This window comes from Platalea leucorodia (assembly GCF_965183815.1).
Source record: "Platalea leucorodia genome assembly, chromosome: 12".
Lineage (NCBI taxonomy): Eukaryota > Metazoa > Chordata > Aves > Pelecaniformes > Threskiornithidae > Platalea > Platalea leucorodia.
The window spans coordinates 12,822,855-12,848,980 of NC_138834.1; the positions used below are offsets into that span (position 1 = coordinate 12,822,855).

Sequence of the window (26,126 nt, forward strand, 5' to 3'; positions counted from 1 at the left end):
GCTGTGAGAAGCGTCTGGAGGTGGGATGGAGCTCGCTGCCTCCCTCCCTGCGGATCTGCCCCCGGATGCCTTCCCCCGGGGCGGGTCCCAGCAGGTCCCAGTAGATCCCAGTGCTGTCACCCAGTCCCTTGCGGACCCTTTTGTGCTTTATTTCTAGAAGAGCCGGGCTGGTTTTACCCGTCTGGGGTGAGGGTGAGGGGGCCGGTGCTGGGTGGGGACCCTCGGGGGGGCTGGGGCAGGTTCGAGGGGCAGGGAATAACGCCTGCGCCTTTGGCTTCCACTGGAGCACGCTCATCCCTAAGGGAAAACGGATCCTCCCAGTGCCCCATCCCAGTAGGCGCCCAGTGCAACCCTAGCTCGGCCCCAGTGCCCTCCCAGCACGGCCCTCCCGCAGCCGCAGTGTGCACGCCTGCAGCCTCCCTGCAGTCCCAGTGCCCTCCCAGTGCAGCCCGGCTGCGGGCTCAGCCCGCTCCCAGTATGAACCGGCTGCCGGTCCCAGTCCCACCGCGGCCCCGCTCCCAGTCCTGGCCCCGCCCCTCGCTGGCACCGCCGGGGGCGGGGGCAAGCCCTTGACGGACAGCTCCCTCCCGGCCTCTCGACCAATCCCCTCCCGGAGCGGGCGGTCCCTTTCGCCATCCTTGCGGCTGATTGGCGGGAGGCTCCCTCCCGCCCAATAGCGGCGCGGCGCGGGGGCGTGGCCCGGCGGGCGGGGGGCGTGGCCGCCGCCGTGGCCGCGGCATGGAGGAGCGGCCGCGCCGCCGCTGAGCCGCGCCGCCATGGCCAAGAGCCGCGGGGGCGGCGGCCCCGGTTCGCCCGGCGGCCCCCACCACAGCCTGGCCGGGACCCGCGAGAGCCTGGCCGAGCCGGGCGGCGACGAGCTCAGCTCCCTCGGATCCGATTCCGAGGTTAACGGCGGCGGCCCCGAGGAGCGGCGCGTCGATAAGTTCGGCTTCATCGTGGGCAGCCGCAGCGCCGAGGGGCCGTGAGTGGGGCCGGGGCCGGGGGGAGGCCGCGCGTCCCGCGGCGCCGAGGGCCCGGGGGAGCCGCCCTGGGCCCGGCTGGAGCCGCCACCGGTCCCTCAGCCCCCGCAGGGCCGGGCCGCGGGGCCTCGGCCGCTGGGCCGGGCCGGCAGCGGCTCTTCCCGCCCCGGGGAGGGGGGGGTTTGGCCTCCGCCGCCCTCCGCCCCCGGCTCTGGGCCTCTGCGGCCGGTCCCTGGCGCCCCGCGGGCAGCCGGGCCCCGCTCGGGCCCGCACCCCGGAAGGGCGGCAGCTCCCGGGGCCGGTTTGGCTCCGTGCGGCCGCGGAGGAGCCGGCGGGGGCTCCCCCCGGGGCCGGGGGGCCGCTCCCGGTGCCCCCCGTGCGCTGGGGCAGCGCTGCCCGGGGGAGCCCTCCGTGCCCCGGCCTTCGGTGCCACGACGGGCCCCGGGCTGGGGCCGGCACCCCGGGGCACCGTGGCTGCCCACGGCAGCCGGGACGTGAGCGAGAGCCCCGAAAGCTCTTCCCGCTTCCCCCCTCCGCTCTCTCCCGCACCGATGAGGGGCAAAGGCTGGAAAGCGGCATCTGCCCCGGGCGCGGGAGGGATCGCTGGGAGCTGCCGAGGCCTCCTCGCCGCCGAGGTCAGTGTCTGGTTACCTCCAGGCCTCTTCTCCTCCAAGCGCCGGATTCCGGCGTATTTTTGGCCGCTGTCAAACAGGGGAGGCCGGGCTGTCGCCGGGCATCCCGCCGGGGAGCCAGCATCGGTGGCCGCTGGCGAAGGCGCCGTGGCGAGGAGCCGCTGGCCGACCTCCCTCCCTCTGCGGAGGAAGCCCTCAGAGGAAGCAGGGCAGCCAACATCGGCCGCGAGCAGCCCGCGGCCGCGCCAGCCCGAGGCGTTGGGCCCCAGGGTGGTGCCGGCACCCAGGAATGTGCCCCGGGCTGCCGGCGAGCTGGTTTGGCAGCGTGTTTGGTGTTCGCCGTCCTGGCCGTGGTGGTTTTGCAGCGATGCCCGGAGAAGCGTGGGATCAACGCGTGGCAGCCCGCTCCTCTCCGGCCGGGACGTTACCTGGAGCGGGCTCCCCTGCGGTTTGCCCGCCTGTGTGCTCTGGTGTCAGTTGGGCCCCGTGCCTCAGTTTCCCCATCTACAAGGAGCAAAGCGTTCACCCCCCCCATAAGCCTGTGGGTGTTATTTGGTTGGTCTGCGGGGAGAGAAGGCGCTGGAGGTCTGATTGCTTGTGCTGGGCAAGGTGCATCGCTCCCAGTGATAAACCCTATCCCTGCCCTCCGGATTCACAGCTTGGCACTGTAGAAGCTGGGTGATCTCCCCGGCCCAGGGTGCTGCACCCCATCTCGGCTACCCACCGCGTTCTGGGGATGTTTCGGATGTCCCAGCCGTCATTCTTGCGGACACAGGCTGTTCTGCGCGCCTGGGGTGGACGTCCCCGTCCCTGGGGGTCAGCAGGCAGCGGCTGCTGCAGCCAGAGCTCCTGGTGCTGGAGACGAGTGGCTGCTCGTGGGGGTGCCGACAGCATGGGACTGCGGTCCCTGGGGACTGAGCCTTCCTCCCGTGCCTAGCAGATGTGCCGGGACCCAATCCTGCCCTCCTTCGGGGCTTTTATCAGCTCCCTGTCTCTCCCAGGAGTGGATAAACTGAAGTGCGTGGCCTCCCTCTGGGGCTGGCGGAATTGGGGTCCCTCTAGCTGGAAGGGGCTTAGGGAAGCACAGGGAGGGCAAGCAGGGTGTCCCAGCACCTGTGGAAGGTCTGGGGGCACCGGGAAGGACCGAGCTGTGGAGCTGTCACCGGCAGCACGGGTACGGAGGAGCACTTTCCCTGCATAGGGCACCTCGCTGCCTCCAGGCCTGGGGTGCCCCCACCCCATCCTCCCCGCCTCGGCCATCTGAAATGCCTCCAGTCCTCGCTCTGTGCCCGCTGCCAAGCAGCCATCAGCTGGTAACAGCTTCCAGTCTGGGCTGGCCAGGCTCCAGCGGGCCCGCGGCCAGCTCCTGTATCCAGCGTCCAGTGCTCCCGAGCTTCCCACGCCTCGGAGAGCCCCAGCTCCTCTGGCAGCCCAGGCTCCCCGGCTCAGGGCCAGTGCTCCCTCCATCCCCGTGCTGGGCTGCACTGCCGGCTGCGGAGCTGCTGGCCGTGCCCAGCCTGCGCTGGGGAGCTGAGGTGGCCACGCCAAGCAAAGTGGATCCCTTCGGAGAGGGTTTGCTCTCCGAAACAATTGCGCTTGGCCCAGTCTGACCCGCTGCGGTGGGTGGGACCCGGCGGGGAAGGGCTGGGCAAGGAGCAGGGCAGTGCTGCCAGCTGGATGTGGCCCTGGGCTCTCCATGCCGCTTGCTTTCCGGCTCCTAATGCGGAGAGGTCTGGGAGAAAGCAGGTTCCGTGTGTCCTGCAGCAGGGCTGGGTGCTCCCCATGTCCCTGGGCGATGCTCGGTGCCCGGACCTCTGTCCGCGGAAAGTGGTCGGAAAGCGGGATCAGCACAGCTGCGGAGCAGTGCGGAGCTGAGCCCGGGAAGGCATCAGGTCTGCCGAAGTTGGCCCATCTCCACTGATGGCTTGAAGGATCTCCTGCTCTCCCCGGGTTGCGCACACCCAGGGCCTGGCCGAGCTGTCTGTCACCCCGGCTCCCCCCAATGAAAGGCAGAGGGTGCCCGGGGGGGTTGGAGGCTGCGGCGGCAGCTTCCCCCTTGCCGGCTTTGGCATCACGGCAGCATCCCCGCCTGCCTCGGCAGGGTTAAATTGGATTCCCTGGCTAGGCTGAGCTGTTGCTGGAAAACACTCCCCTCCCTCCTGGGGGACCCTCGGCTGGGCTCCATGCCGGGCCTGGAGCAGCGCCAGGCTTTTGGGGTGCGAGCATGACTGGGGCTGCGCGGATGACATGATGCTTATGGCCCCGGCTTTCTTCGTCTGCAGCCAGCCCCCGCAGGGGGGGATCGGACCTTGCTCAGCTCAGCTAATGGCTCTGGCTGCGCTCCCCGGTTCATCGCCATCCTGGCGTGCCCTTCTCTCCGGGCACCGGTCCCCGGGGATGCTCGGGCACGTGGTGGGTGCGGTGCAGCCTCCTCCCGAGAGGTTTTGAACTGCTGGGGGAGTTGGGGCTGCACTGGTGTGGTGATTTCACAGGTGGCGAGCGCTTCCGGCAGCGCTGAGCAGCTGCCGAAACGCCGGCGCTCTCAAGCGTGTCCCGGCTGGGCTCTGTGCCTGGGGGAGGGCAGCCAGCCAGCCGTGGGGGGCACCCAGGGTGCTGGAGGGGACACGGGGGGCTCTGCCACGCAAGGAGGGCTTGCAGCCATGCTGATCGGCCTCTTCCCCCCTGTCCCGCAGGCTGGAGGAGGTGCCCTTGGAGGTGCTACGGCAGCGGGAGTCCAAGTGGCTGGATATGCTCAACAACTGGGACAAGTGGATGGCAAAAAAACACAAGAAGGTAAGTGATGGCCTTGTCCCCTGGGGCTGCCCCAGGGCAGCTGTGCAGGTGAGAGGGGGCAGCAGGGAGGGACAGCCGGCTGCGGCGGTGTCCCCTTGAGGCTTTGGGGCAGCCTGCCTGTCACCAGGTCCCCACAGGCAGATGCGTTGCCTTTGGATGATGCTGTTGGCTCGAATGGGCTGTTCCCTCCCCGTCATGCTTCTCGTTGCGGGAGGGAAGCTGGAGCGTGCTGGGGGGCTGAGCCTGCAGTCCCCGAGCCAGCACGCTCCTGCTCCCGTCTGCTCCCCGCCGGGTTGGAGCCTTTCTAGGGCTTCTTTGGCTGCCTGCAGGCGGCCATGGGAATTGTTCAGTCATGGAAACTTCTGGTCTGAGCATCTCGTAGACCAAAAAAAGCTCCGGGTAGGAAATGTTTGAACCTCATGTGTGTGACGCTGGTTTGCAAGCTGGGGTCCCCAGGAGACTCATGGTGGTGTATGCTGGATGGCTCCGTGGCTTGGTCCGTTGGTGCTCCCTGGCCTCCTGAGCCTGCAAACGAGGCACAGATGGGATGCAGCATGTCCCAGGTCGCTGCTGTGTGTCCGCTGGAAGCAGTGAGGCTGCTGGCACGGGCCAGCAGTGCCTGAGAGCGGCCGAAGGGCCTCCTCCTCCCCCCCACTGGCAGAGCCTCCTGGCACCGCTCCGTGCGCTGTGCTCCCGGAGCGCCCTCCCTGCTTGGTGCCTGGTGGACGACGCAGGAATCCCTCATCTGTTTCTTGGCCGCTCACACAGGATTTGGGAGAGCTTTTCAGCACATGGCAGGCGGGCGCTTTGTTCTGCAGGCGGTTTCCACTGCTCTCCGGCCGTGCTGCAGCATGGCCTCCGGGCTCGGGTGAATGCTCCAGCAGCCGTACATCTGGCAGAGGAGCTCCCTCGCGCTTGGGCTGAGCTCTTGGGGGCTCTGTGGGGCTGATGTGGTGTATAGCCTGTCCTGCAGCAAAAATCCATACCCAGAGCCTCTGAAGTCTGCTGTGGAGAGCTACTCTGTACCCGGCGCCCTGGGGCTGCTCAGGGAAGGGTGCCAGGCCTGGCCTCGGGTGCTGTTGACCGTCCCTGCGCTGGCAGGAGCCTGGCTGCTTTGGTACAGGGCCACGCAGCGTGGCTCAGGCTCTGCTGCTTCGGAGGAGCTCCCCGTGCCTCTGAAAAACCCCGGTACTTTTCTGGCTGCCTCACCGGGGTTGGCTGACAGCCCGGGCATCTCTTGGGCCAGCTCCTGCTGGGCTCGCTCACACCTGCACCGCTTCAGGATCCCAAAATGCTCCATCCTTCGCCCACCTGGCCCGGATCCCAGAAGAACCACGGCCCCGTGTCCTTCGTGGCGCTGAGCCGTGCCAGCGCCGTGTGCCGGTCCTTGCCCTTTCCAGCCAGACCGAAGGAGGGCAGACGCGTGGGCGGCTCCCACCGCTCTCCAAGCGTGGGCAGCGCTCCGTCTGCTCTTTGCTTTCAGCATCCCTCAGCCCAGACGTGCTCCCAGTCCTTGGAAGAGCACGGTGGGATCCCGGGAGCTGGATGGGGCGATGGCAGGACCCTGTACGGAGCCGAGGGGACGAGATGCTCAGCTGCTTGGCCCCGGCCGCACTGAGCCTGGCCAGCTGGAGGGGCTGCTGAACTGAAACCCAGCAAGGCGGCTTCCTTCCTGGCAGCTTAGCCAGCAGGAAGGGGAGCCAGCTTGAAAAGGGAGCTGTCAGCAGCAACGGAGCTGCCCGCGGCCGCCCTGGGCATCGCCCGCCGCGTTTCCTGCGCGCACAAAGGCCCCGCAGCGCTTGGGACCTGCCCGGGTAAACAAGCGGTGCTGCGGCGAGGGAGCAGCAAACCCTCCTGGGGACGTGGCGTTACCACCACGCTGCTTGGAAGCACAACCGCCTGCTCCTGAGTTACGCCAGCAAACAGGGAAAAGGAGCTCTGGGCAGGCAGGAGAGGCCCAGGGAGGCTTCGGGAGCTGTTGGCCGCAGCTCGCAGAGCCCTGGCACATCTCCAGCACTTGGTGTGTGCCACCCGAATGGGGAGATGAGGCGTGGAGACCGTGCTGGGGTTTTTCAGGGTTTTATGTGGAGTAACTGTGCCGAAGGCACTGGTCTTGTGGGACCTCACCTTGCTGCGTGCCCTGGCTGAGGACTGTGGGGAGAAGGTGCTGCTGCTTCCCCAGGAGCTGGAGCAGGACATGTCGGGGTCTCTGGTTTTGGTCCCTGCTGGGGTGCTGGCAGCGGCAGGGTTAAGCCAACTTGGCTCCCTGCTGCAGGGTAGATACAGGCACTGCCTCACCTGGACTTTGGTCCTGGCCAGAGCCTTGTGCCAAGGAAACTGGGGGCTGACTGTGGGCATGGAGCCAGTCCTGGGGGCCTCGGGAGCCGGCCGTGTGCAGAGCTGGGGCCAGGCCTGCCCTTGTGCCCAGGATGAGCGGGTGGGAAGGTTGAGATGCTCAGCAGGGTGCACCTCCCTGCTCTCCATGGCCCTGTGCGTGAGCAGAAGGGCTGGGCTGGGGACCGAGGAGCCCTCCCCTGCATCCCTGGTGCTTCCTGTGGGCCGTGCTGGGGTGGGGAGGGAGCCACCCACTCCCCACCTTGGGTCCAGTGTTTGCTTTTCGAGCTCCCAGCAGGATCCTGCTTTGAGGCAGAGCCAGGCTTGTTTGGAGCTGTTTGCAAGCCACAAAGCCTCAGCCGGGCTCCTGGCACCCGTCCGCAGCTCCTTCCTGCCAGTGTAGCTCTGGCTGGCACGTTAAGAGCAATGCTGGGGAGAAGGGGGTGAGCAGACCCCTCCTGAGATCGTCAGGGTCCATCATGGGACATGCGGCTGGGCACCGTGTCCCCAGGGGTGCAGGGACACAGCCCCTTGTACAGGGAGGCAGCAGGGGACCAGCTTGTGACCGCAGTGCCGGGCCTGGCTCCCATCTTGTCCCTGGGCCCTCTTTGCTCCCTGCTGCTCTGCCATTCCCTGCATGACGGCTGTGTTGCTCCCCCCACAGATCCGACTGCGGTGCCAGAAGGGGATCCCACCCTCGCTGCGGGGCCGAGCCTGGCAGTACCTCTCCGGGAGCAAGGTCAAGCTTGAGCAGAACATCGGCAAGTTTGACGTGAGTGCAGTCGGGGACCTTCCTGAACCACTGGGGAGCGGTGCTGGTGGAGGGAGGCAGTGCCGGGATGGCTCCTGCTCCCTCCAGGGCTGGGGTGTCTGTTAGGCTCCTTCCCGCTGTGTGGGGTTCAAGGGCGCTAGCCTCCCAGCCAGCGTGGGCTGACCCACAACCTGATGGGGCTCATGTTTGGGGCAGAGCCAGGTCCAGCGCTGTGGCTGCTCCGCCAGCTGCCTTGGGCTCACTGCGGGCCCCAGGTGTCGGAGTGGGGCTGGCACCGTGCCGCTGTGAGGTGTTGCTCACCCCAACCCTCTCCTCCCCAGGAACTGGATCTCCTCCCAGGGGACCCGAAGTGGCTGGATGTGATCGAGCGGGATCTCCATCGGCAGTTCCCCTTCCACGAGATGTTCGTCTCGCGTGGAGGCCACGGGTAAGTGGAGCTGCTGCATGTCCAATCCTTGGCAGCTACCGGGCTGGACCAGCACCGTGGGGTTGGCACTGTCAATCCCAGCTCACAGAGCCACACTCATCCCCTGCGGTGTCCCCTGCAGTGTCCCCTGCGGTGTCCCCTGCAGTCCTTACACCCCCCAGGCACCAGCTGAAAACAGGAGGGCTTTGCAGGAGCTCGGTGTGCGGGTCGCAGCCCTTGGTACCAGCTCTGACACCCGGTGGGGTGGGAATTGCTACAGCAGGAGGGCGGAGGGAGAAGGCAACCGGCCATGGCCTTCGTTTCACCAGGGAAATGCCTCTCCCCACATGTCTGGGAGCGTCTGCACCGCCGTGCTTGCAGCTGGGTCCCTGCCCGGCCACGGCTCACCCTGAGCCAGCATCCCTGGGAGATGGTTGGTTCCCTGTCCCACCTCTCAGATCCAGGCCTCCATGGGCAGAGATTCCTGGAGCAGAGCGTTGGTTATCATGTCCCATAGCCCTGGGTTTGTGTGGAAGAAGGGTCCCAGCCAGGGACTGACTCAGGCTCGTGGGGGAAAAGTGGTGGCAAGTGGCTGGCCTGCAGTACTGGATCACTGTGCAAGGCCATGTTTGGTCCGCGGGGGAGGCTGCTGGGCTGTGTCCGTGCCCTATCTCCACCTCTCCCTCCCCGGGGTGTCTCCGCAGGCAGCAGGACCTGTTTCGGGTGCTGAAGGCATACACGCTGTACCGCCCGGAGGAGGGCTACTGCCAGGCCCAGGCCCCCATTGCCGCCGTCCTGCTCATGCACATGCCGGCCGAGGTGCGAGTGTGCAGCCAGGAGGGGAGGGAGACCCAGCGGTGGGAGAGCTGGGACCAGCGGGAGGGTGTGGGTTGCTTTGGGGTGGTGCTGGCGGGCAGGGTGCTCGGCTCATGGCACCCATTTACCCCAAAGCTTGGCTGGGGCAGGGAGGTGCCCTTCGCCCCAGGTGTGTGTGCCTCCTCCTGCCCGCTGCCTTGGTCCCTGGGAGCAGGGTGGGGGCTGCAGGGACGTCCCCTGGGGACACCTGGGTGTTCACCCACTGTCCCTTGGCTTGCAGCAAGCATTCTGGTGCCTGGTGCAGATCTGCGAGAAGTACCTCCCCGGCTACTACAGCGAGAAGCTGGTGAGTGAAGGGCCACTGTGCCTTCAGCGGCGGCAGGGACCTGTGAAGTCTCCAGGCCAAAAGCTCCCCTAGGTCCTCATTCCGGAGAAAGAACTGAGCGTGGGGAGATGCTGGGTGCTGCCGCAGTCTCCGTGTTGTGCCATGGCCCCCCAGGAGCATCCCACAGTCAGGGGTGGGGGGCTCAGTGTAGCTTTGCTGCCGGCATCTGTGGGGCACGGCTCTGCTCCCGTAGCCAGGTCTGGAGGGTGGGCTGCTCCTCCTCTGGGGCTGGTGAGCTGGGGCCGGGCACTGGGGAGCTGATCCCAGGGCTGGGCCGGGGTTAAGGCGCTCCCTGGGGCTCTCGATGCTCTCCCTGCAGGAGGCTATTCAGCTGGATGGGCAGATCCTCTTCTCGCTGCTGCACAAGGTCTCACCTGTGGCCTACAAGCACCTGAGCAAACAGAAGATCGACCCCATCCTCTACATGACGGAGTGGTTCATGTGCGCCTTCTCCCGCACGCTGCCCTGGAGCTCCGTCCTGCGCGTCTGGGACATGTTCTTCTGTGAAGGTAGAAGCTCCCCACCATCCTCCTCTTCCTCCTGGGGTGACCGGCTGCAGCCCCTGTGGCATGTGGACGGCACTCGGGGCTGCAGCAGGAGCACTGCCATGGCTGCTTGCCTGTGCCGGGCGCATGAGACCTGTTGTAGGGCAGGTTTGGGGCAGCCACGTGCCCTGGGTGGAGACGGCTGTTTTCCTGGGGGTTAGGGGGCATGTGCATCCCAAATCCACCCTCTTGCCTGTCCTGACTGCTCGCGGGATTGGGACCTGGTGCCCTACAGCATTTGAGGGACATAGTGGCAGCGTCACCCTGTCCTGCCTGGCACTCACGGCCTCACCTCTCCCCTTGCAGGGGTGAAGATCATCTTCCGCGTGGGCCTCGTGCTGCTCAAACACACCCTGGGCTCCTCGGACAAGCTCAAGTCCTGCCAGGGCCAGTACGAGACCATGGAGAGGCTGAGGGCCCTCAGCCCCAAGATCATGCAGGAGACCTTCCTGGTGCAGGAGGTGAGGTGCTGGGAAGAGTCTGGGGGCCCAGTGCCACGCAGTTGGCCCCGCTGCTGGACTGGGCTGCCCCTGGGTGGGCAGAGCTGGCGTGGCTTGGATTTGGGGGTACCCCCCAGGGCAGAAGCAACCCGCACCCTGCGTGAGTGGCTGGGGTACCGAGCCAGCCCCGGGTGGCACTGTTGGGGGAGATGCTGATGGCACGAGTCTGTCCCCCGCAGGTCATCGAGCTGCCGGTGACGGAGCGTCAGATCGAGCGGGAGCACCTGATCCAGCTGAAGAAGTGGCGGGAGACGCACGGGGAGCTGCAGTGCAAGTCCCCCCCGCGCCTGCACGGCGCCAAGGCCATCAGCGAGGCTGAGCCCCCCACCCGCAAGGCGCTGGAGCCCGTCCCCTCCATCATCGTCCCCCCTGGGCCTGCCCCTGTGCCCAAGGCCCGCAAGAGCAAGGAGAAGAGCAGAGAAAAGGGCCTGGCCAGCCCTGCCAATGGCCCTGGGGCCGAGGGCAACGGGGCGCCCGGCTCAGCCCGGGAGCTGCTGCACCCCCAGGTCTCCCCCCACCACCAGTCCAAGGAGAGCCTGAGCTCCCGGGAGAGCGAGGACACGTACTTGTAGGGCCGGCGCGGTACTGGGTCCGCACCCCGGGCAGCCGGGCTCAGCTGGGCTGCGCACGGACCTGGGCTCAAGGACACTGATGAGGGGTGTGCAGGGACCCGTGGCGCCCGGCGCTGGGGGCTCTGGGCTGGAGGGATGGGGACGGGCTGGCCGGCGTGGCTCCCTGGGGACACCGTGGTCCCTGTGTGCAGGGATGCCCGCTCGGGGCAGGCTCGGAGCTGGGGGGCATCTGCAGGAGCTCGGCCAGGTGTGGTGACCAAAGGGGACACCTTGGGCCTGCGCTGGGTGCCCACCCCGGCAGGGTGCTGGCACCACCAGTGGTGGGAGCCCTGGCAGGGGGTGGCTGAGCCACCCGAGCTCCCTCCCTGCGGCTGAGGGGGGCTGAGCCGCCCCTCGGGCCCTTCTCCCTGTCCCAGAGCCCCTCGACCCGCTGCCCCAGGGTCCCTCCCATGGCCCCCACCCTGCCCTGCGCTGGCCGGGCAGACCCAGACTCCGAGCGCTCGCGCCTGGCGCAGGGGGACTGGGGGTACGCAAGGAGCCGGGGGGACCCCTCGCCCCCCTCCTCTTTATCTAGTTGAGGATATATCAAGCTGTAGCCCTATATGTAGTACCGAATTTACCTACTCACTGAGCCTATTTATTATTCCTCCGTGGCAGTAACCGTCGCAGGACAGGGACCGAGGTTGGGAGCTGCAGGCAGGATGTGCTGGAGGCAGCGGGATTTGATGCCAGACCACGACTGTGGGGCTAAAGCCCCCCCCACCCCGTCCCCGGGCTCCCCACAACTTGGGGGGAGCGTTCACCCTCCCAGGGCTCTCCCCACTGCTGCCGCCCACCCCAAGGCCCCGGCAGAGGTGAGACGGGGTGCCTGTGGGGTGGGCAAGCGGCCAGGTGCTCCCCGGTTGTGGGGTCCCCTCTCTCCCCCCGCCTTCCCCAAGGGCAGGGGGTGGCTTTGTAAAAATAAAGTGGGGAAAAACGGTTTTGTACAAAGGGGTAAATAAAGCAGGAGTAAAAAGGCGCAGCGCCTGTGGGTCCCACCGTGTCCTCCTGTTGCCCTCTGGTGCTGTGGGGTAAAGGGTGGCATGGCTTTAGGGGGGGCACCCGGCCCGGGCCCCGTCTCCCCTGGGTGCTCCTGTGCTGAGGAGGGTCCTGGGGAGGGAGCTGCAGCTGTCACCCCTCTGTCACTGCCCTGCCTGAGCCACCCGGGGTGGCCAAGCCCCAACCCGCCCTTGCTGTCCTGCCCTGCCCTGGGGCTGCCCCTGTTAGAAGTGTAAATGGAAGGATGCTGAGACCTGCCCCAGCTTGTGACAGCGGTGGCTGCCAGGCCCTGGGGTGTTTGGGGAGCTCCTCGGGGGGCTGCCATGGGGTCAGCTCCCTTCCCGGCACCCAGACCTGCTCCCCTCTCCCAATGTCCCAGCTCTTGTGGCCAGAGCCAAGAGCCCCCTAATTTATCCCATAGCACCCCAGAGCTCGGCTTTCCATGCACAAAATGGCACCCAGGCCCTCTCTCCCTCCCCGTGCTTCCTGCAGGCAGGAATTCTGCCCAAACCTCTGTTCCTTCCTCCAAAACTGCCTTTTCCCAGGGGATGGCCACAGACCGGAGCCTGTTCGTGGCGCTGGGTTCGCCCTCTGCCCCTGCAAACCGCTGGGCCTGAGTTTGGTAAATCCCTGCTGCCGGGCCGGCTTGTTGGGGCTTGTCCTCCCTGAGCCAGCGGGTTTGGGGCTGGGGCTGAGCATGGAGGAGCCGGGTGGGTGCTGGGGTGAGCCTGGCCGGGGTGGAGGGGGGATGGTGGGGTCAGCATTTGGGCTCCCAGTGGGTCCAGTCCCAGCCTGACAGGTACTGGTGGGAGCAGGGATGGGAGTGGGAAGGGTTGGGTCTGGGTTGGGCACCCTGGGGCTCCGGCTCAGGTCCAGTTCAGGCTCTCTGGGGCTCTGGGCTGGGGCTGCTCCGGGCACCCCGGGGCTCTGGGCTGGGGCTGCTTTGGGTCGGGTCCGGTGTGGGGACCCCGCGGCCCTGAATTGGGGCTGCTCCGGACACCCTGGGGCTGTGGGTCGGATCCAGTGCGGGGACCCTGGGGCTCTGGGCTGGGGCTGCTCCGGGTCGGGTCTGGTGCAGGCCCCCTGGGGCTCTGAATTGGGGCTGTGGCACCCCGGGGCTCCGGTGCGGGCACCCCGGCGCCCTGAATTGGGGCTGTGGCACCCCGGGGCTCCGGTGCGGGCACCCCGGGGCCCTGAATTGGGGCTGTGGCACCCCGGGGCTCCGGTGCGGGCACCCCGGCGCCCTGAATTGGGGCTGCGGCACCCCGGGGCTCCGGTGCGGGCACCCCGGCGCCCTGAATTGGGGCTGCTCCGGTGCGGGGACCCCGGGGCTGCGGGTCCCGGGGGGCGGTGCGGTCCCGGGGCGGGGCGGGCGGTTGCCCCTCCCGGGGGCGGTGCGGGGCCGGGGCCGGGGCCGGGGCGGTGTGGGGCCGCCCTTATAGCGGCGGGGGCGGCGGGGGCTGGCGCGGCGCGGCCGCCATGGACCTGCACATCCTGGAGCACCGGGTGCGGGTGCTGAGCCTGGCCCGCCGCGGGCTCTGGCTCTACACCCACCCGCTGCTCAAGCTGCTCTTCCTGCCCCAGCGCTGCAGGTACCGGCCTTCCTCCCCGTCCTCCTCCTCCTCCGGCGCCCGCTCCAGCTTCCCCCCGGGTCCCGGTCCCCGGAGGCAGCGGCGGTGCTGGGCTCGGTAGCAACGGTTTCTTCTTCAGGTGCAAGTTCTTCAGCCTGACGGAGACCCCCGAGGACTACACCATCATGCTGGACGAGGAGGGCTTCAAAGGTACCGTGTGGTGGCTTCCACGGCCACCCCGTCCCTCGCAGGGTGGGCTGGCACCGCAGACACGAGTTGTGCACGTTCTCAGCCCGGCTGAGTGCAGCGACACTCCGAGCCTCGGCTGCAGGGAGCAAGTCCCAGCTTGTAGCCAGTCTCCCTCGGTACGTGCCCATCCTCAGGGCTCCTGGCCACGGAGCTCCCATCCCCTTGGCGCCTGCGCCGGGGATGTACCAGCTTGCCCAGCTGACGTTCTCCCGGCATGGCTGCCTTTGCCCTAATAACCCCCTCCCAGGCAGAGCTGTGTCTCCACCGGCTCATGGGACCAGGCTGTGAAACCGGCGGGGATGGTCTGCGAGGAGCCCAGTGCCAGCCGAAAGCTCCGGGCATGGGGCAGGTACCTCCCGGGGTGCCCGCAGGCAGCGCTTCGGGCTCCCTGCCTGCACAAGGGGCTGCTGCTGGACCTCCTGCCATCATTCCCTTGGCCGCTTTCATCTCTTCCCCCTGCCCGGCGAGGGCTGGGGCCGGCCGGTGCTTCAGCAGAGCAGGGCTGATTCTGCACCCGCTCGGGCTGGCAGGGGTGAGCCCTGCCTGGGGGCACTGCCTGGCAGCGGGGACCAGGTTTTGGGGTGTCCTGGGGGGATTTGAGCCCTTGCAGGCCAGTCCCCCTCTCCAGGAGGTGTCATCTGGTGACGTCCCCACCGCTGGTGACCCAACGTGTGCCTGTGCATCAGTCTCACCGCTGGTCCTGCCAGGGGTACCGGCCCAACGGGCTGTGCCGGAGGGGCCGGATCCTGTCCTGGCTTCCCACGCCCAAACCTTCTTGCTGAGGCCGCAGGAACCGGCCGCAGCTTATCACCTTGGACGTGCCCCAAGGAATAAGGGTCAGCGCTCCGGCCGTGGGGCTCTCGCCGGCCGGATCCAGCTCCCACCTCCCTCCCCGGCCCTTTGCTCGGGGAAGGGGCCGCGGGGCCGGGCTCCCCCCACCAGAGCCAGAGCCGTTCCCCATGTATTGTTTTATTTCGGGGCCTGCGGACAAATATTCCTCAATCCCGAGGGGAGGGCGGGAAGTGCCGAACAATGGTCCTGCGAGCCGGCGGCCCCGCTGTGCCATGTGTACCCCCCCGGGGCTGGGGGGCTGCCAGTGTCCCCCCGCTGTGGGGCTGGGGACAGGACCCGGGGCAGAGGAGAGCTGCACCCCCCCCCTTTTCCGCTGGGGATCTGGATTAAGCCCTGGGGTGGGTGGCACGGGGACAGAGGGGTCCCCCCCGCATGCTCACGGCCTCACCCAGGGTGGTGTTGAAAAGCGATTAAGCGGCGAGCGCTGGGACGGGTCCCCGCGTCCCAGTGTGTTCCCACCCCCGGCCCCAGTGCTCGGCCCTGGGCCGGAGCCGAGGCCGTTCTGGCGCTTCCTGCGCAGGAACAGGCGCTGGAAACACCCGCCGAGGCCCTGGATCCGGCCCCGCTCCCGCCCTGCCCCAAGCCGCGGTTCGGGAGCAGGGTGCGGAGCCCGTCCCGTGATGGGGTCCCCACCGCCACTGGTGTGATGAGTTTGCCTTCTCAGCTGGGCTGGGACGCCGGGTGCCCACCGAAGGGCTGGGTGCTTGTGCGGGGCCATCTTGCATGGGTGCTGCCTCCCACCTTTGCTGGGTGGGGGGAGCGGTTTGGAGACCCCTTAGGTGCTCGCCCCACCCTGTCCCTTCCCAGCAGCGCTGTGGCGTGGGGAAGGGGGTGCCTGGATGCGTCCCGGGGCACCCCAGCAGCACCAGCCCCTCCCTGGGCAGGAGGGTGGGTGCAGTGTGGTGGAGGGGACACGAGCACAGCCCCCGTCCCCCCTCATCCCGGGGCAGGAAGGAACCGGCCAGCGCGCACCCTCCCTGCCAACAAAAGCAGCTTTTTGGGAGGCAGCCCTGGCCCCCCGCCAGCCTGGGCTCGGCCCCTCCTTGCCGGGCTGGCACGAGGTGCTGGCACCCCCGGGATGGCAGGGTGGCCCTTCCCTTGTCCCCTCCGGTGCCATGTGTACCCCCCGGGAGCATCCCTGGTGCTGGATGCTGGGCTGGGGGCTCCTGGGAGGCAGGAGATGAGCCAGGCAGCCCCAGGGCCCTGGCAGTGCTGGTTTTGGGGTACAGCACAACCCAACACCCCCTCACACCCAGCCCAGGGTGCTGGCACGGGGAGGAGAGATGTATCCTGGGCCGGGGGGGGTCGTAGCCTTGGTCCCGCTCACCCCTGCAGCTGAATTCAGACGCTGTTGCGGTGCCTGGAGCGGCTGAGCCCTGTCTGGCTCGTTCCGCTCGTGGATGGGGCTGGTTTGCACCCCCAAACCAGCATCTCCAGCCCCACGCCTGAGGCTGATCCTGTCCTGGCTCCACCAGGCCAGCTCGTCATCCGAGGGACAGTGTGACAGGCGGCGCCTGAGCCGTTTGCGAGCTCTGTGGCATGGACAGGGCGTGCGGCGTTGGGTGCCGTTCAGCTGTGCCGAGCCCCGGGGAGCCTCGTGCCTCAGTCTCCGCTTATCCTTCGCAGAGCTGCCGCCCTCCGAGTTCATGCAGGTGGCGGATTCGACGTGGCTGGTGCTCAGCGTTGTCTCCAACGGCCGGGCGCCCTCCGGCTGCCAGGCCACCGGTGTCACCAAGATCGCCAGGTCGGTCATTGTGCCGCTGGCTGAGCACCACGTCTCGGTGCTGATGCTCTCCACCTACCAGACCGACTTCATCCTGGTGAGTGCTGGGCGATGACGGGGATGGTGGTGCCTGGTCCCGCTGGGGTACTGGCTCCGGTGGAGCTGGGTGAGGACCCCATTGTCCCCGGCTGATGGTGGGGGGCTGTGGGAAGGGGTGGCGGTGCCGGCCTTGATCCTGCGCCCCTGGCCAGGTGCGGGAGCGGGACCTGCCGGTGGTGATCCACACGCTGGCAGGGGAGTTTGACATCTACAAGGAGGAGAGTGGCGAGTGCGTCCCCGTCACCTGCGACGACGTGAGCAATGGCTTCCTCAAGCCCAAGCCAGGTGAGTGACGCCAAGTCCCCTGTCCCCCAGCGCCACCCTGACCCCAGGGCCCCCCAGTCCCCGCCGGGATGCTCCGGCTCCCACCGGTGGTACCTCTGTGCCCTGAGGGATGCCGGGCTCTGGCTTTGGTGGCCACAGGGTGGCACTGCCGTACTGTCCCCAAGCTGTCCCCAGTCCTGATGGGTGGCTCTCCCCCTGCCAGCCACCAGCCCCACACTGCACCCCGTGCAGAGCCCCCAGACCCGCTTCTGCGTCCTGACCGTGGCCCCCGACACGCTGCCTGCCATCGCCACCATGCTCATCGACGTCCTCTTCTACTCCCACAGGTGGGTCCCAGGGACGGGGACGCAGCCATGGCCCCTCGCCCAGTGCCACCTGAACTGCAGTGACATGTCCCCCCCCTTTCTCCCAGTGGCTTTTCAAGCTCTGGGTGCGTTTTGCAAACTGGTTTTGTCCTCCCAAGTGTCCCAGGGGGCTGCAGCCACATGGGTGCCGTGGGTCCTGCTGCCACCATGGGATATGGGAGCCCCGAGATGACCCGGGGGACAAGCCCACATTGCAGCAAATCCCAGGGAGGGGGGACTGGAAAACAGGAGAGGATGGGTGGCAAAAGGCTGGTGGGAATGGCACTGGGGTGCAGGGATGCTCCTGGCCAGGATATCCTGTGTCCCCCAGGATGAGGTCCCTTCTGGTGGGACCGTCCTGCTCCAGAGACACCATGGTGCTTCAGGAATGCCCCGAAACCCGGTGTCACCCCTATCCTGTGTGGCCGACACCTGCTGCCCCGCAACCCGGTGGCTGTACGAGCTGCAGACCCCATGGGTAGCACCCGCTCCCTCTCCTCTCCACCCGCTGGCTCACCCCACGGCATCCCAACATGATGCTCAAAGACACTCAGTGCCACCACCAAGCCTTTCTCCTCCCAGTTTCGGGGGTCGTGACCCCTCCCTGTGGCTCTCTTCCTCCCCCTCCCCCCCCCACTCCACAGCCCCCCTAGGGAGGCTGGTGCTGGCAGCCAGGACCTCGACTCCATCACCTTCTTCGCCTTCTCCCTCATCGAGGGCTACATCTCCATCGTGATGGACGCTGAAACCCAGAAGCGGTAGGTGCCGTCTGCTGGGCTGGCTGGCTGTCCATCCCTGGGGCTGAGGACTCTGGGAGGGGGGATTTACACTCAGACCCTCCCTCTCTCAGGTTCCCCAGCGACCTGCTGCTGACCAGCTCATCGGGGGAGCTGTGGCGGATGGTGCGGATTGGCGGGCAGCCCCTGGGCTTTGGTGAGTGTGGCCGCGGTGGCCGTTTCCCCCCCTGTGCCACCACCACCCATCCTCCCTTTCCCTGGGGTGTGCTTCGGGGTGATGCTCTCCCTGCGTGTCCCCATGGCTGTGCCACCGGGGCCACCGCTCACCCCAGGGTCCCTTTGCCTCCCCAGACGAGTGCGGCATCGTGGCGCAGATTGCCGAGCCGCTGGCCGCTGCCGACATATCGGCGTATTACATCAGCACCTTCAACTTCGATCACGCCTTGGTGAGCCCCTACCCCTCCCCAGGGACCCCCCGCGGCGGGGGTGTCCCCTCGGGGCTGACGCCCGCTCTGTCCCCAACCCCGGCAGGTCCCCGAGGAGGGCATCGCCGAGGTCATCCAGCTGCTGCAGCAGCGCCAGGAGAGCGGCAGATAGCAGCCGGCTGTCCCCACGCCGGGTGGCCCAGCGCGGTGGCACGGTGGGCTCCCTCTTCCCCCCCACCCCCTATATTCATTATTTTTTAATTTTAAGGCTCCCCCTGGCGTGGGGCAGAGCCGGGTGCAGCATCGCTCCCTGCCTGCTGGGGATGTGGGGACATGGTGGCTTCGGGGACCCGGTGGCCTCGTGGCAGTGGGGCGGTGTCCTGTGGGAGGGGGGAGCAGTCCCCACCGTGGCACCTTGTGGGCAAGGCTGAAGGGCAGCACCGCCACCATCCTCTGCCCTCGGTTGTGGGGCTTGGGAGGAGAGCAGGCGTCCCCGGGGACCTGCTGGTGAGGGGGGACATGCCAGAGAGCGGTGATGTGCCACCGCCGTGCTGGGGGTGACAGCCCGGGGCTGGCATGACGTGGCCCCACGCCCTGTGTGTGTCCCCACGGGTGGTCCCCTTGGGGGGGGGAGGGCGGCCATGATGCTCTGGGGCACCCCTGGACTGGCCCCAGGAGGGGTGAAAGCATCCCCAGAGCTGGGGTTCCCCTCTGGCACCCCAAAAATCTCCAAGGCAGAGACTGGGGGGCTGTGGTTCAGCCCCAGCCCTGTGTCCCCTCCGGGGTGGCTCCATGGCCATGCCTGGGCTGCCGCGTATCGTGGGGGGACAATGGTGACCCCCCAACTCCTCCCAAGCTGTATTATTTTCATATAGTTTTTAATAGGTCAATAAAAGTCCTATTATTTTTATTTCCACGTAGCCTGTGGCTCTGGGGGGGGGTGGCCCAGAGCCAGTCCCTGGGGTGGTGGCACTGGGTGGGATGGGAGTGGCGGGGATGTGACAGGGGGACGTAGCACTCCCCGCGTCCCTGCTGTAAGGTGACCAGGACGGGGCCAGCTCACCGGCCACGTATTTTGGGTGAAAAAAGGGGTGAAGGCTACAGCCCTCAGCATGTCACCGGCCCTGGGGAAACTGAGGCACGGGCCCCACTCCCCCATTTCTGCCCTCCCCATGCTGGGCCAGCTCCCACAGTCTGGGGGAAACTAAGGCACAAAGGGACAAACTTGACCCCAGGCCCGGGGATGCCCCTGCTGCACCGTCACCATGTCCTCGTGTCCTCTTCTGTTGCCGGCAGCACGGCACCCCCTGGCAAAGTGGGGTGCATGGGGTTGGGGCTGTCCCCTTCTGGGGTGCCTGGGGGTCCTGTGACCCCCTTGGGGGCTGGGGCTGTGCGGCGGTGGCTGTGCGGGTCGGCCCCCAGCCCCTGCGTGCCCCCGGGGGCTGCACCTGGCCAACGAGTGAGAATCGGTGCGAGCGCGGTGGAAACCCCGTTGGGGTCTTTTCCCCCCAGGGCAGGCAGCTCGGCGGGGCTCCAGCTGGTGGGCGAATGCAGCTCGGCTCCCATCTTATCCCCAAAAAGCGGCCCCCGCTCTCCTGTGCACCAAGCGGGAGCGTGCCCAAGTCCCGGCCCTGCCTTTCCTGCGTCAGCTTCCACACGCTTGCACACCGTCGCGTTTCTGCAACCTCCCCGGACGCTTTCTTTCCTGTCTCGCTCTCTTGTCCAGAGTCATGAGATGCTGGTGACGCGCGCTGAAGCGATGAAGAAATTGCAGCCGGCCCATGCGGTCACCGGCGCTATTTTTGTCCCTATTGGGTATTGCACAGTCCTCCGCCACCCGCTTTCCTCCAGTGGGGTGGCCACCACGGTGGCCTCCTCCCTGCCCGGCCGGGCAATGGCCCCGCACAGGGCCCTGGGAGGTGACGGTGCCGCGTGGAGGGGCCAGGGCTACCTGTGGCTGTGGGGATCTGAGGGTGGGTGCGCTCTGCCTGCGTGGTCTTGCTCACCCGGGCAGGGTGCCCCAGGGTCCTGCCACGGCATCGCACACGCTGGAGGGCCCACGCGGTCAGGGAGGGAGGGATGGAGGCGTGGATGGATTGACAGGTGGATGGACACATTGATGTACAGATGGATGGATGGACAGATAGGTGGATGAAGAGGTGGATGGATGGATGGACAATGGATGGATGGGTGGGTGGAGGGATGGATAGACAGGTAGATGGATGTACAAGTGGACAGATGGATGAGTGGGCAGGTGGATGGATGGATGGATGGATGGATGGATGGATGGATGGATGGATGGATGGTTGGTTGGTTGGTTGGTTGGTTGGTTGGTTGGTTCATTGTGTGGATAGATGGATGGACAGGCAGGTGAATGGAAAGGTGGAGGGGTGGATGGTGGATGGACAGATGTCTGGCTAGACAGACAGACAGGTGGACAAACTGCTTCAGTCAAGCAGGTGTGGAGAGAGAAGGACGTTCTCCTGGCTCCTCCACCCCTCCAGGGCTGCCCTGGGCACAGCCCTGCCCGCCCCAGCCCCACTGGACCCAGCCCAGTCACCACCTCTGCCGGGGGACGCCCCGAGGAGGAGGAGGAGGTAGCTGGTGGAGGAAGCAGGGCTGCCCTGCTCCTGCAGCAGGGAGTCCTGCAAGTTGCAAGGGGAGGGGAAATTTTGGAAAAAGGAAACGTTTCTTCTTCTGGAAGTGAGTCACAGCTGCACTCTTCTGCCCCGGAGGAGAGGTTATTTCTGGGTTGTCCCTCTGCACCGCCACCGAACCCTGTGAACATGCAAATTCAGTGCGGGGTGGCTCCATCTGCTCGCGCCGGCAGCTTTTGATGGTCACCAAAATCAACCAGATTGCAACGCATCTCAAAAAGCTGATAAAATATATTCATTTTTACGGGGTGGAAAAATCCCCCGTCGGTGCCAGGCTCCTGCCAGGCTCCATCTGCTGGGACAGGGGAGCTGAGAGGTGCAAGGGGGTTTGCACGGGGTACCACCGGCAGCACCAAGGCCGTGCCGGGCCCCGTGGCAATGCCAGCCGGGACCGTGGAAGCCGGGCTTCCCCACGGCAGCATTGCATAAGCCTGACGCAGCAGTGAGGGCAGCGCTGCCTGCACTGCTGCCCGCGCCGGCTTCCGCTGCCCTCAGTCCCCGTGCCCTTGGGCAACACCCAGGGCCCTGCGCAGGTCCCGGCGTGGCCACGGGTGGTTGCTTTTCCTCCCCAGAGGCACCCATGGGTGTTGCTGGGCAGAGGGGCTGAGCCATGCCGCCCCATGTCCCAGCACCTGAAGTTGTCACCCAGAGGGTTGGGTGGGTGTGAGCAGACGGACGGATGGACAGAGCATCCTCTGGAGCATCACCCAGTGCTGCGGCTGGGTGCAGTCCCCAGCCATGCTGGGATGCTCCGTGCTTCCTGGGCTTCCACCTCCCTCTTTCCCAGGCCGGATTTTTGGCTCCCACAGCTGGACTCGGGATGCAAAGCCCCTGTGATGGGACATGGGTGTCCCCACATGGCCGATGTTCCCATCACTGGGTGCCAGCCCTGCTACTGTTTCTGCCTTCTTTTGCATTTGGGTTTTGGGGCAGCTGAGGCCATTTTGGGTTCAACCAGCCCGTTGGGCACTGAGCGGTGACTCAAAGCAGCCCTTTCCCAAGAAGCTGGGTCATGGGGGTCCAGTGGCGCTGGCACGGCCGGATCCAGGACGAGCAGTGGGACTGCGGGCTCTGGGCTGGACTCACCGGGACTCCCTCGAGGAACTGAATCGAAGAACAACCCCATCGGCCAGCCGGCATCATTTCCTCCCGCCGGGGCGGCTCACCCCGCTCATTGGCCCCTGGGGCACGGCTTCACTTCTCTCTGGCTTTCCGTTGGGTCCGGGTGCCTCCTTCGGAGGTGGGGGCGAATGGGTGCACTTTAAAAGGCGAGCTTCCCCATCGCCGAGCAGTAAGGAAGTCGCTTGCGCGCCCGGCAGCCCCGCGCCGAAACACCCTGCCCCGGCCATGCGGTGCGACAGGCGGCCCCTGGGCGTGCTGGCAGGTAGGTGTCTGCCGGCGTCCCGCAACTACCCTCTCGCTCGCGCGCCGGCTGTGCCGAGCTGGCTGGGAGACACGGGGAGGGAGCGCAGTGGTGGGGCCCGTGTGGGGTTGAGTTGATGTGCCGCAGCAGAGGGTGCCACCGAGGCTGTCCCTCCCTGTGCCGTGGCGGTGTCACCTCCCAAGGGCGCCGGCGGGGGACAGGGACACTCCCCCACCGCGTGGCACGTGGAGCACCAGGGATGGGCACCCCATGGGGGCTCTCTTCGTCCTTAAGGGAGAACAGATGCTGGGAGGGGGCAGGCGGGAGGGGACACGCTTTGGGGTCAGTTTAAGGACTGATGGCAGAGGGTCAGGGGTCAGCTTGCTGGCACGGATCCTGCACCCCTCCAAGCCCTTCAACCACCCCCCCCAGTGCAGCAGGGCCAGGTGCTGCGTGCTGGTCCAGCACCGCATCCGAAGTCACCACCGGCACGCTGCTGTGGGTGATAGTGGGCCCGGGACAGCGTCCAGCCAGAGCCAAGGAGCCGGATCCGGGAGTGTCACCACTGTCCCCTTCCTTGCGGCCTGCGCTGACAGGGGGAGCTGCTGGGGCAACCACCGGGGCTGGGCTGTGCTCCCTAGCTGCTCAATGGCATGTTCATCCTCCTCCTCCTCCTCCTCCCCACCGGGTGCCCAGCAGGCTCTTGGCACAGGGGCTGGCTTGTCCCTGCGGCAGGACTGGGGACTTCAGCGCAGGGGGATGCATATGCCTGGCACATGCCGTTCTCATCTCCAGGCCTGACGCCAGGGTGATGGGTGCACGGGGCTGAGCTCTTCCCACAACAGCCATCACTGTGGCACAGGGGCCAGTGGGCTTGAGCCTTTCCAGCATGGGGAGGGAGCTGCCTCCCCGCACCCAGTGATGCCTCAATGTCCCCCAACTCCCTCCTCTTCCTCCCCAGCTGTCACCAAAGGGCTCTTCATCCTCTGGGCAGTGCCAGGCCAGGGGGGGCGGCCCCCGCACCCCCCCACCCTGCAGCAGATCCAGGCGCTGGTGAGGCACATGGCTGAGGACGCGCAGGAGCTTTTCGCCTTCTACGTGAGTCCCCTTCCCCGGGGCGAGGGGTCGCTCCTGTCCCCTCTGTGGGGGGACACGGGGCTGGCAGGGGTGTCCCTGTGCTGCTCCCGTCCCACATCCCTGACCTTCCTTTCCCCCCCATGCCTGGGCAGGAGGAGGACCAGCGCCTGACCATCAACCACCTCTGCCGCACCAACCGCCCGCCCGAGTGGCTGCGGGGACCGGTGATGGGGCCCGGGGGGCTGCAGGGGCTGCGGGGCACCATGGTCCGCATGGCCCAGGCACTGCAGGACATCACCCGGCACCAACGCGACCTCAACCCCCCCGGCGCCGAAATCCTTCGCCGCTTGGCCAGCACCCACCTGAAGGTGCGAGGGCTCCTCAGCAACCTGGATGGGCTCTTCCCGGCCCCCAGCCTCCCCCCCGGCCGCCGGCCCCCGCCTGGTCCCACGGCACCCACCAAGATCTTCCGGCAGAAGCTGGAGGGGTGCCGGATCCTCTGGAGCTATGCCCGCTTCATGGCCAAGCTCAGCACCCAGCTGGAGGCCAGGAGCCGCCGAGCGCGCCGGGAGAAGCGGCGACCGCACCGGGGCTCACGGCTGCCCGTGCGCTCCTAGCGTAACCCCGCCATCACCATCTCCATCGCCATCCTGTCCCCATCCCTGGGACAGAGACTCTCCGGCTGGCTGGGATGCACCGCAGAGACCCTCTAAGCTTGCACAGCTGAGGACGCAAGCACACTCGAAGCAGCGCCCGTCACTTCAGCTTGCCATGGGGACCGAGGTGCCCTCGTGTCACCGCTCGGCTGCAGGACAGCCCCACTGCGCTCCTGGCAGCTCCCCCACATCCCACCCCACGTTTCGGCAGCCCCAGTGCCGCAGGGAGACGCTTGCTCGGACACGTTCGGGTGTCTCCCGGTGCCCAGCGCTGCGGGATGGAGCCGTCCCTCGTTGCTGAGCCCTGCCGGATTTTCCAGTGATTCAATGGGTCCGGTGACCCAGCCTGACTAAGAGCCGCTCACCCAGCACCCGCCGTGTTGCCAGCAGGGTGCGGCCCCGGCCCACGGAGAGCGCTGCCGGCACCGGCGAGTGCCACTGGCGTTGTCATCCCCTGCCTGCCCGTCCCTGCCTGCCCTGTGCTGGGTTTGCTGATCCCATGGGGAGAGCATCTGGGAGCGGAATCCTGTGAGCTCGGTGCCCGCATGAGCTCGGTGTCCCAGCACACTCAATGTCCCTGAGTGCTTGGTGTCCCTACAAGCTCAGTGTCCCCACAAGCTCAATGTCCCTGTGCTCATCCCTGTCCTCATCCCTGCACGCTCAGTGTCCCCAAGCCCTCAGCATCCCTGTGCTCGTCCCTGTGCTCTCAGTGTCCCCATGTTCTCAGTGTCCCCATGCTCTGTGTCCCTGTGCTCTCAGCATCCCTGTGTCCTCAGGGACCCCACGCTCTTTCCTCTGTGCTCAGCGTCCCTGTAACCTCAGTGTCCCCGCGTCCCTGAGCCCCTCGGGCCGTGCCACCACAGCCCTGCCCGTGCCGATGGGGGCTCGGCTCCAGCCACCGCACTGTGACGGTGGGTGGCGGCACCCACCCCCTCCCCACTAATTTATACATTAATATTTGTGTGGTTATCGTATTTATTGAATCTTGAGGTTAATTTAATACGTCCCTGCAGTGGGAAGAAATATTTAAGGACATGTTTTTAATATATAAATATCTATTTTTATGGTAACTTTTTTTGTATTATGTTAAACTATGAATGTAACAAGGTTTTATTTATGAATATCAATATTTTTTGGTACTGTAAGAAGGGTGGCGCCCACTGTGGGCTCGTGGCACCCCCGTATTTTTGTATAACGGCAGAAAGAAATAAAGTGTCGACCTCGGCCCGCGGGCCGCTGAGCGGCCGTGTCCCTGTGTCCAGGTGTCTGTGGGCAGAGAGGGGCTGTGTTCCGGCGGCCAGGCTGTGCCCGTTGTCCTCTCCAGGGCACGTGGCACGGCGTGGGATGGCAGCGTGGGGTGGGATGGGACATGGCCTGGTGTGGCATGGCATGGGATGTGGCACATGGCATGTGGCGCATGGCACACGATGGGACGTGGCACACGGCACAGCACAGGACGTAGCGCGGCACATGGCACGGCACAGTGTGGCACACGGCACGGTGCGGCACATGGCATGTGACGTGGCATCCCATGGTATGGCCTGGCACAGCCAGGCATGTGCCATGCCACGGCGTGGCACAACACCGCATGGCACCATGTGCCACCTATCACACAACCCTGTGTGGCAAGCAACCTGGCACAGCCATCGGCATGGGCCAGGCCATCGCTGCAGCCAAACCAGAGCACCACGTCCATGCCGCCTGGCCGGGGCCACTGCAGGGACCAGGCCACCCCGCTGCCACCGGTCCCGCTGAGTCAAAAATCCTAAGACCCAGTCATGTGGCACCGCGGAGTCACTCGTTCCCCGCCGTGTGCCGGTGCCTGCTGGGCTGCCCGGCACTGCCGCCGGCACCGCCGCCTGAGTCAGTCGTGGGGAGCATCGCCGCCGGGACGGCCACTGCCGCGCTGGCACCCGCTGCCATTTGGGGACATCTGGGGTGGGGACGATGTCACCATGAAGCAGCCCGGGCCGGCTTGCCGTGCCGTGAGTGACTGTGACCGTGCCACTGCCCGCCGGCTGCCGTCCCCTGCCAAGCCACCCGCCCGGCTCCAAAGAGGAGGCAGCTTGCATGGGCTGCGGAGGGGAGGGCACAGGTATGTGACCCCCCGGGACTGGCATGGAGGGGTGGGGGGACCCCCAAACAGTGTCACCGGAGTGACACTGGCAGCCCCCATGTCCCTGGTGTCCCCGCGGGGCCAGGCTCCCTCCTTGCAGGGCCACCCAGGGGGACCCCACTGCCCACCCCATGCTCCCACCCCTGGGAAAAGCCACCCCACGGTGGGGACGTCCCTTGGCCACGGTTCCCAAGGGCGC

The 26,126-nt window shown here is 66.8% G+C and overlaps 3 protein-coding genes across 4 annotated transcripts; all 3 read left to right on the forward strand.

Annotated features, from left to right (window-relative positions):
• The first annotated feature begins 748 nt into the window (after nt 1-748).
• On the forward strand, nt 749-11,723 carry TBC1D10A (TBC1 domain family member 10A). Of its 2 annotated transcripts, none has more exons than XM_082324672.1 (9): nt 749-982; nt 4,306-4,405; nt 7,404-7,511; nt 7,832-7,938; nt 8,622-8,736; nt 9,014-9,079; nt 9,438-9,627; nt 9,970-10,124; nt 10,343-11,723. In XM_082324672.1, exons 1-9 carry the CDS (start codon nt 777-779, stop codon nt 10,733-10,735), a joined length of 1,440 nt encoding a protein of 479 aa, XP_082180798.1. In that variant the 5' UTR covers nt 749-776; the 3' UTR covers nt 10,736-11,723. The 2 variants fall into 2 exon arrangements, with proteins under 2 accessions (XP_082180798.1, XP_082180799.1); XM_082324673.1 differs by lacking the exon at nt 749-982 and adding an exon at nt 1,561-1,615.
• A 1,519-nt stretch (nt 11,724-13,242) lies between these two features.
• On the forward strand, nt 13,243-18,352 carry CASTOR1 (cytosolic arginine sensor for mTORC1 subunit 1). Its single transcript, XM_082324861.1, has 9 exons — nt 13,243-13,365; nt 13,484-13,554; nt 16,072-16,265; nt 16,420-16,552; nt 16,755-16,878; nt 17,541-17,654; nt 17,747-17,829; nt 17,985-18,079; nt 18,165-18,352. Exons 1-9 carry the CDS (start codon nt 13,253-13,255, stop codon nt 18,228-18,230), a joined length of 993 nt encoding a protein of 330 aa, XP_082180987.1. The 5' UTR covers nt 13,243-13,252; the 3' UTR covers nt 18,231-18,352.
• A 3,710-nt stretch (nt 18,353-22,062) lies between these two features.
• Nucleotides 22,063-23,772, forward strand: OSM (oncostatin M; the record flags this gene model as incomplete). The annotated part of the gene is made up of 3 exons (XM_082324637.1): nt 22,063-22,099; nt 23,040-23,176; nt 23,308-23,772. 3 exons carry the CDS (start codon nt 22,063-22,065, stop codon nt 23,770-23,772), a joined length of 639 nt encoding a protein of 212 aa, XP_082180763.1.
• Between the last annotated feature and the right edge of the window lie 2,354 nt (nt 23,773-26,126).

What these genes read in the sequence shown, in the direction of transcription:
- TBC1D10A (XM_082324672.1), top strand. Translation starts at nt 777, where the DNA reads ATGGCCAAGAGCCGCGGGGGCGGCGGCCCCGGTTCGCCCGGCGGCCCC. An exon ending in AGAACATCGGCAAGTTTGAC is followed by an intron (nt 7,512 to 7,831) that starts GTGAGTGCAGTC and finishes TCTCCTCCCCAG; the next exon opens with GAACTGGATCTCCTCCCAGG. An exon ending in AGACCTTCCTGGTGCAGGAG is followed by an intron (nt 10,125 to 10,342) that starts GTGAGGTGCTGG and finishes TGTCCCCCGCAG; the next exon opens with GTCATCGAGCTGCCGGTGAC.
- CASTOR1 (XM_082324861.1), top strand. Translation starts at nt 13,253, where the DNA reads ATGGACCTGCACATCCTGGAGCACCGGGTGCGGGTGCTGAGCCTGGCC. An exon ending in CTTCCTCAAGCCCAAGCCAG is followed by an intron (nt 16,553 to 16,754) that starts GTGAGTGACGCC and finishes TCCCCCTGCCAG; the next exon opens with CCACCAGCCCCACACTGCAC. An exon ending in CGGGCAGCCCCTGGGCTTTG is followed by an intron (nt 17,830 to 17,984) that starts GTGAGTGTGGCC and finishes TTGCCTCCCCAG; the next exon opens with ACGAGTGCGGCATCGTGGCG.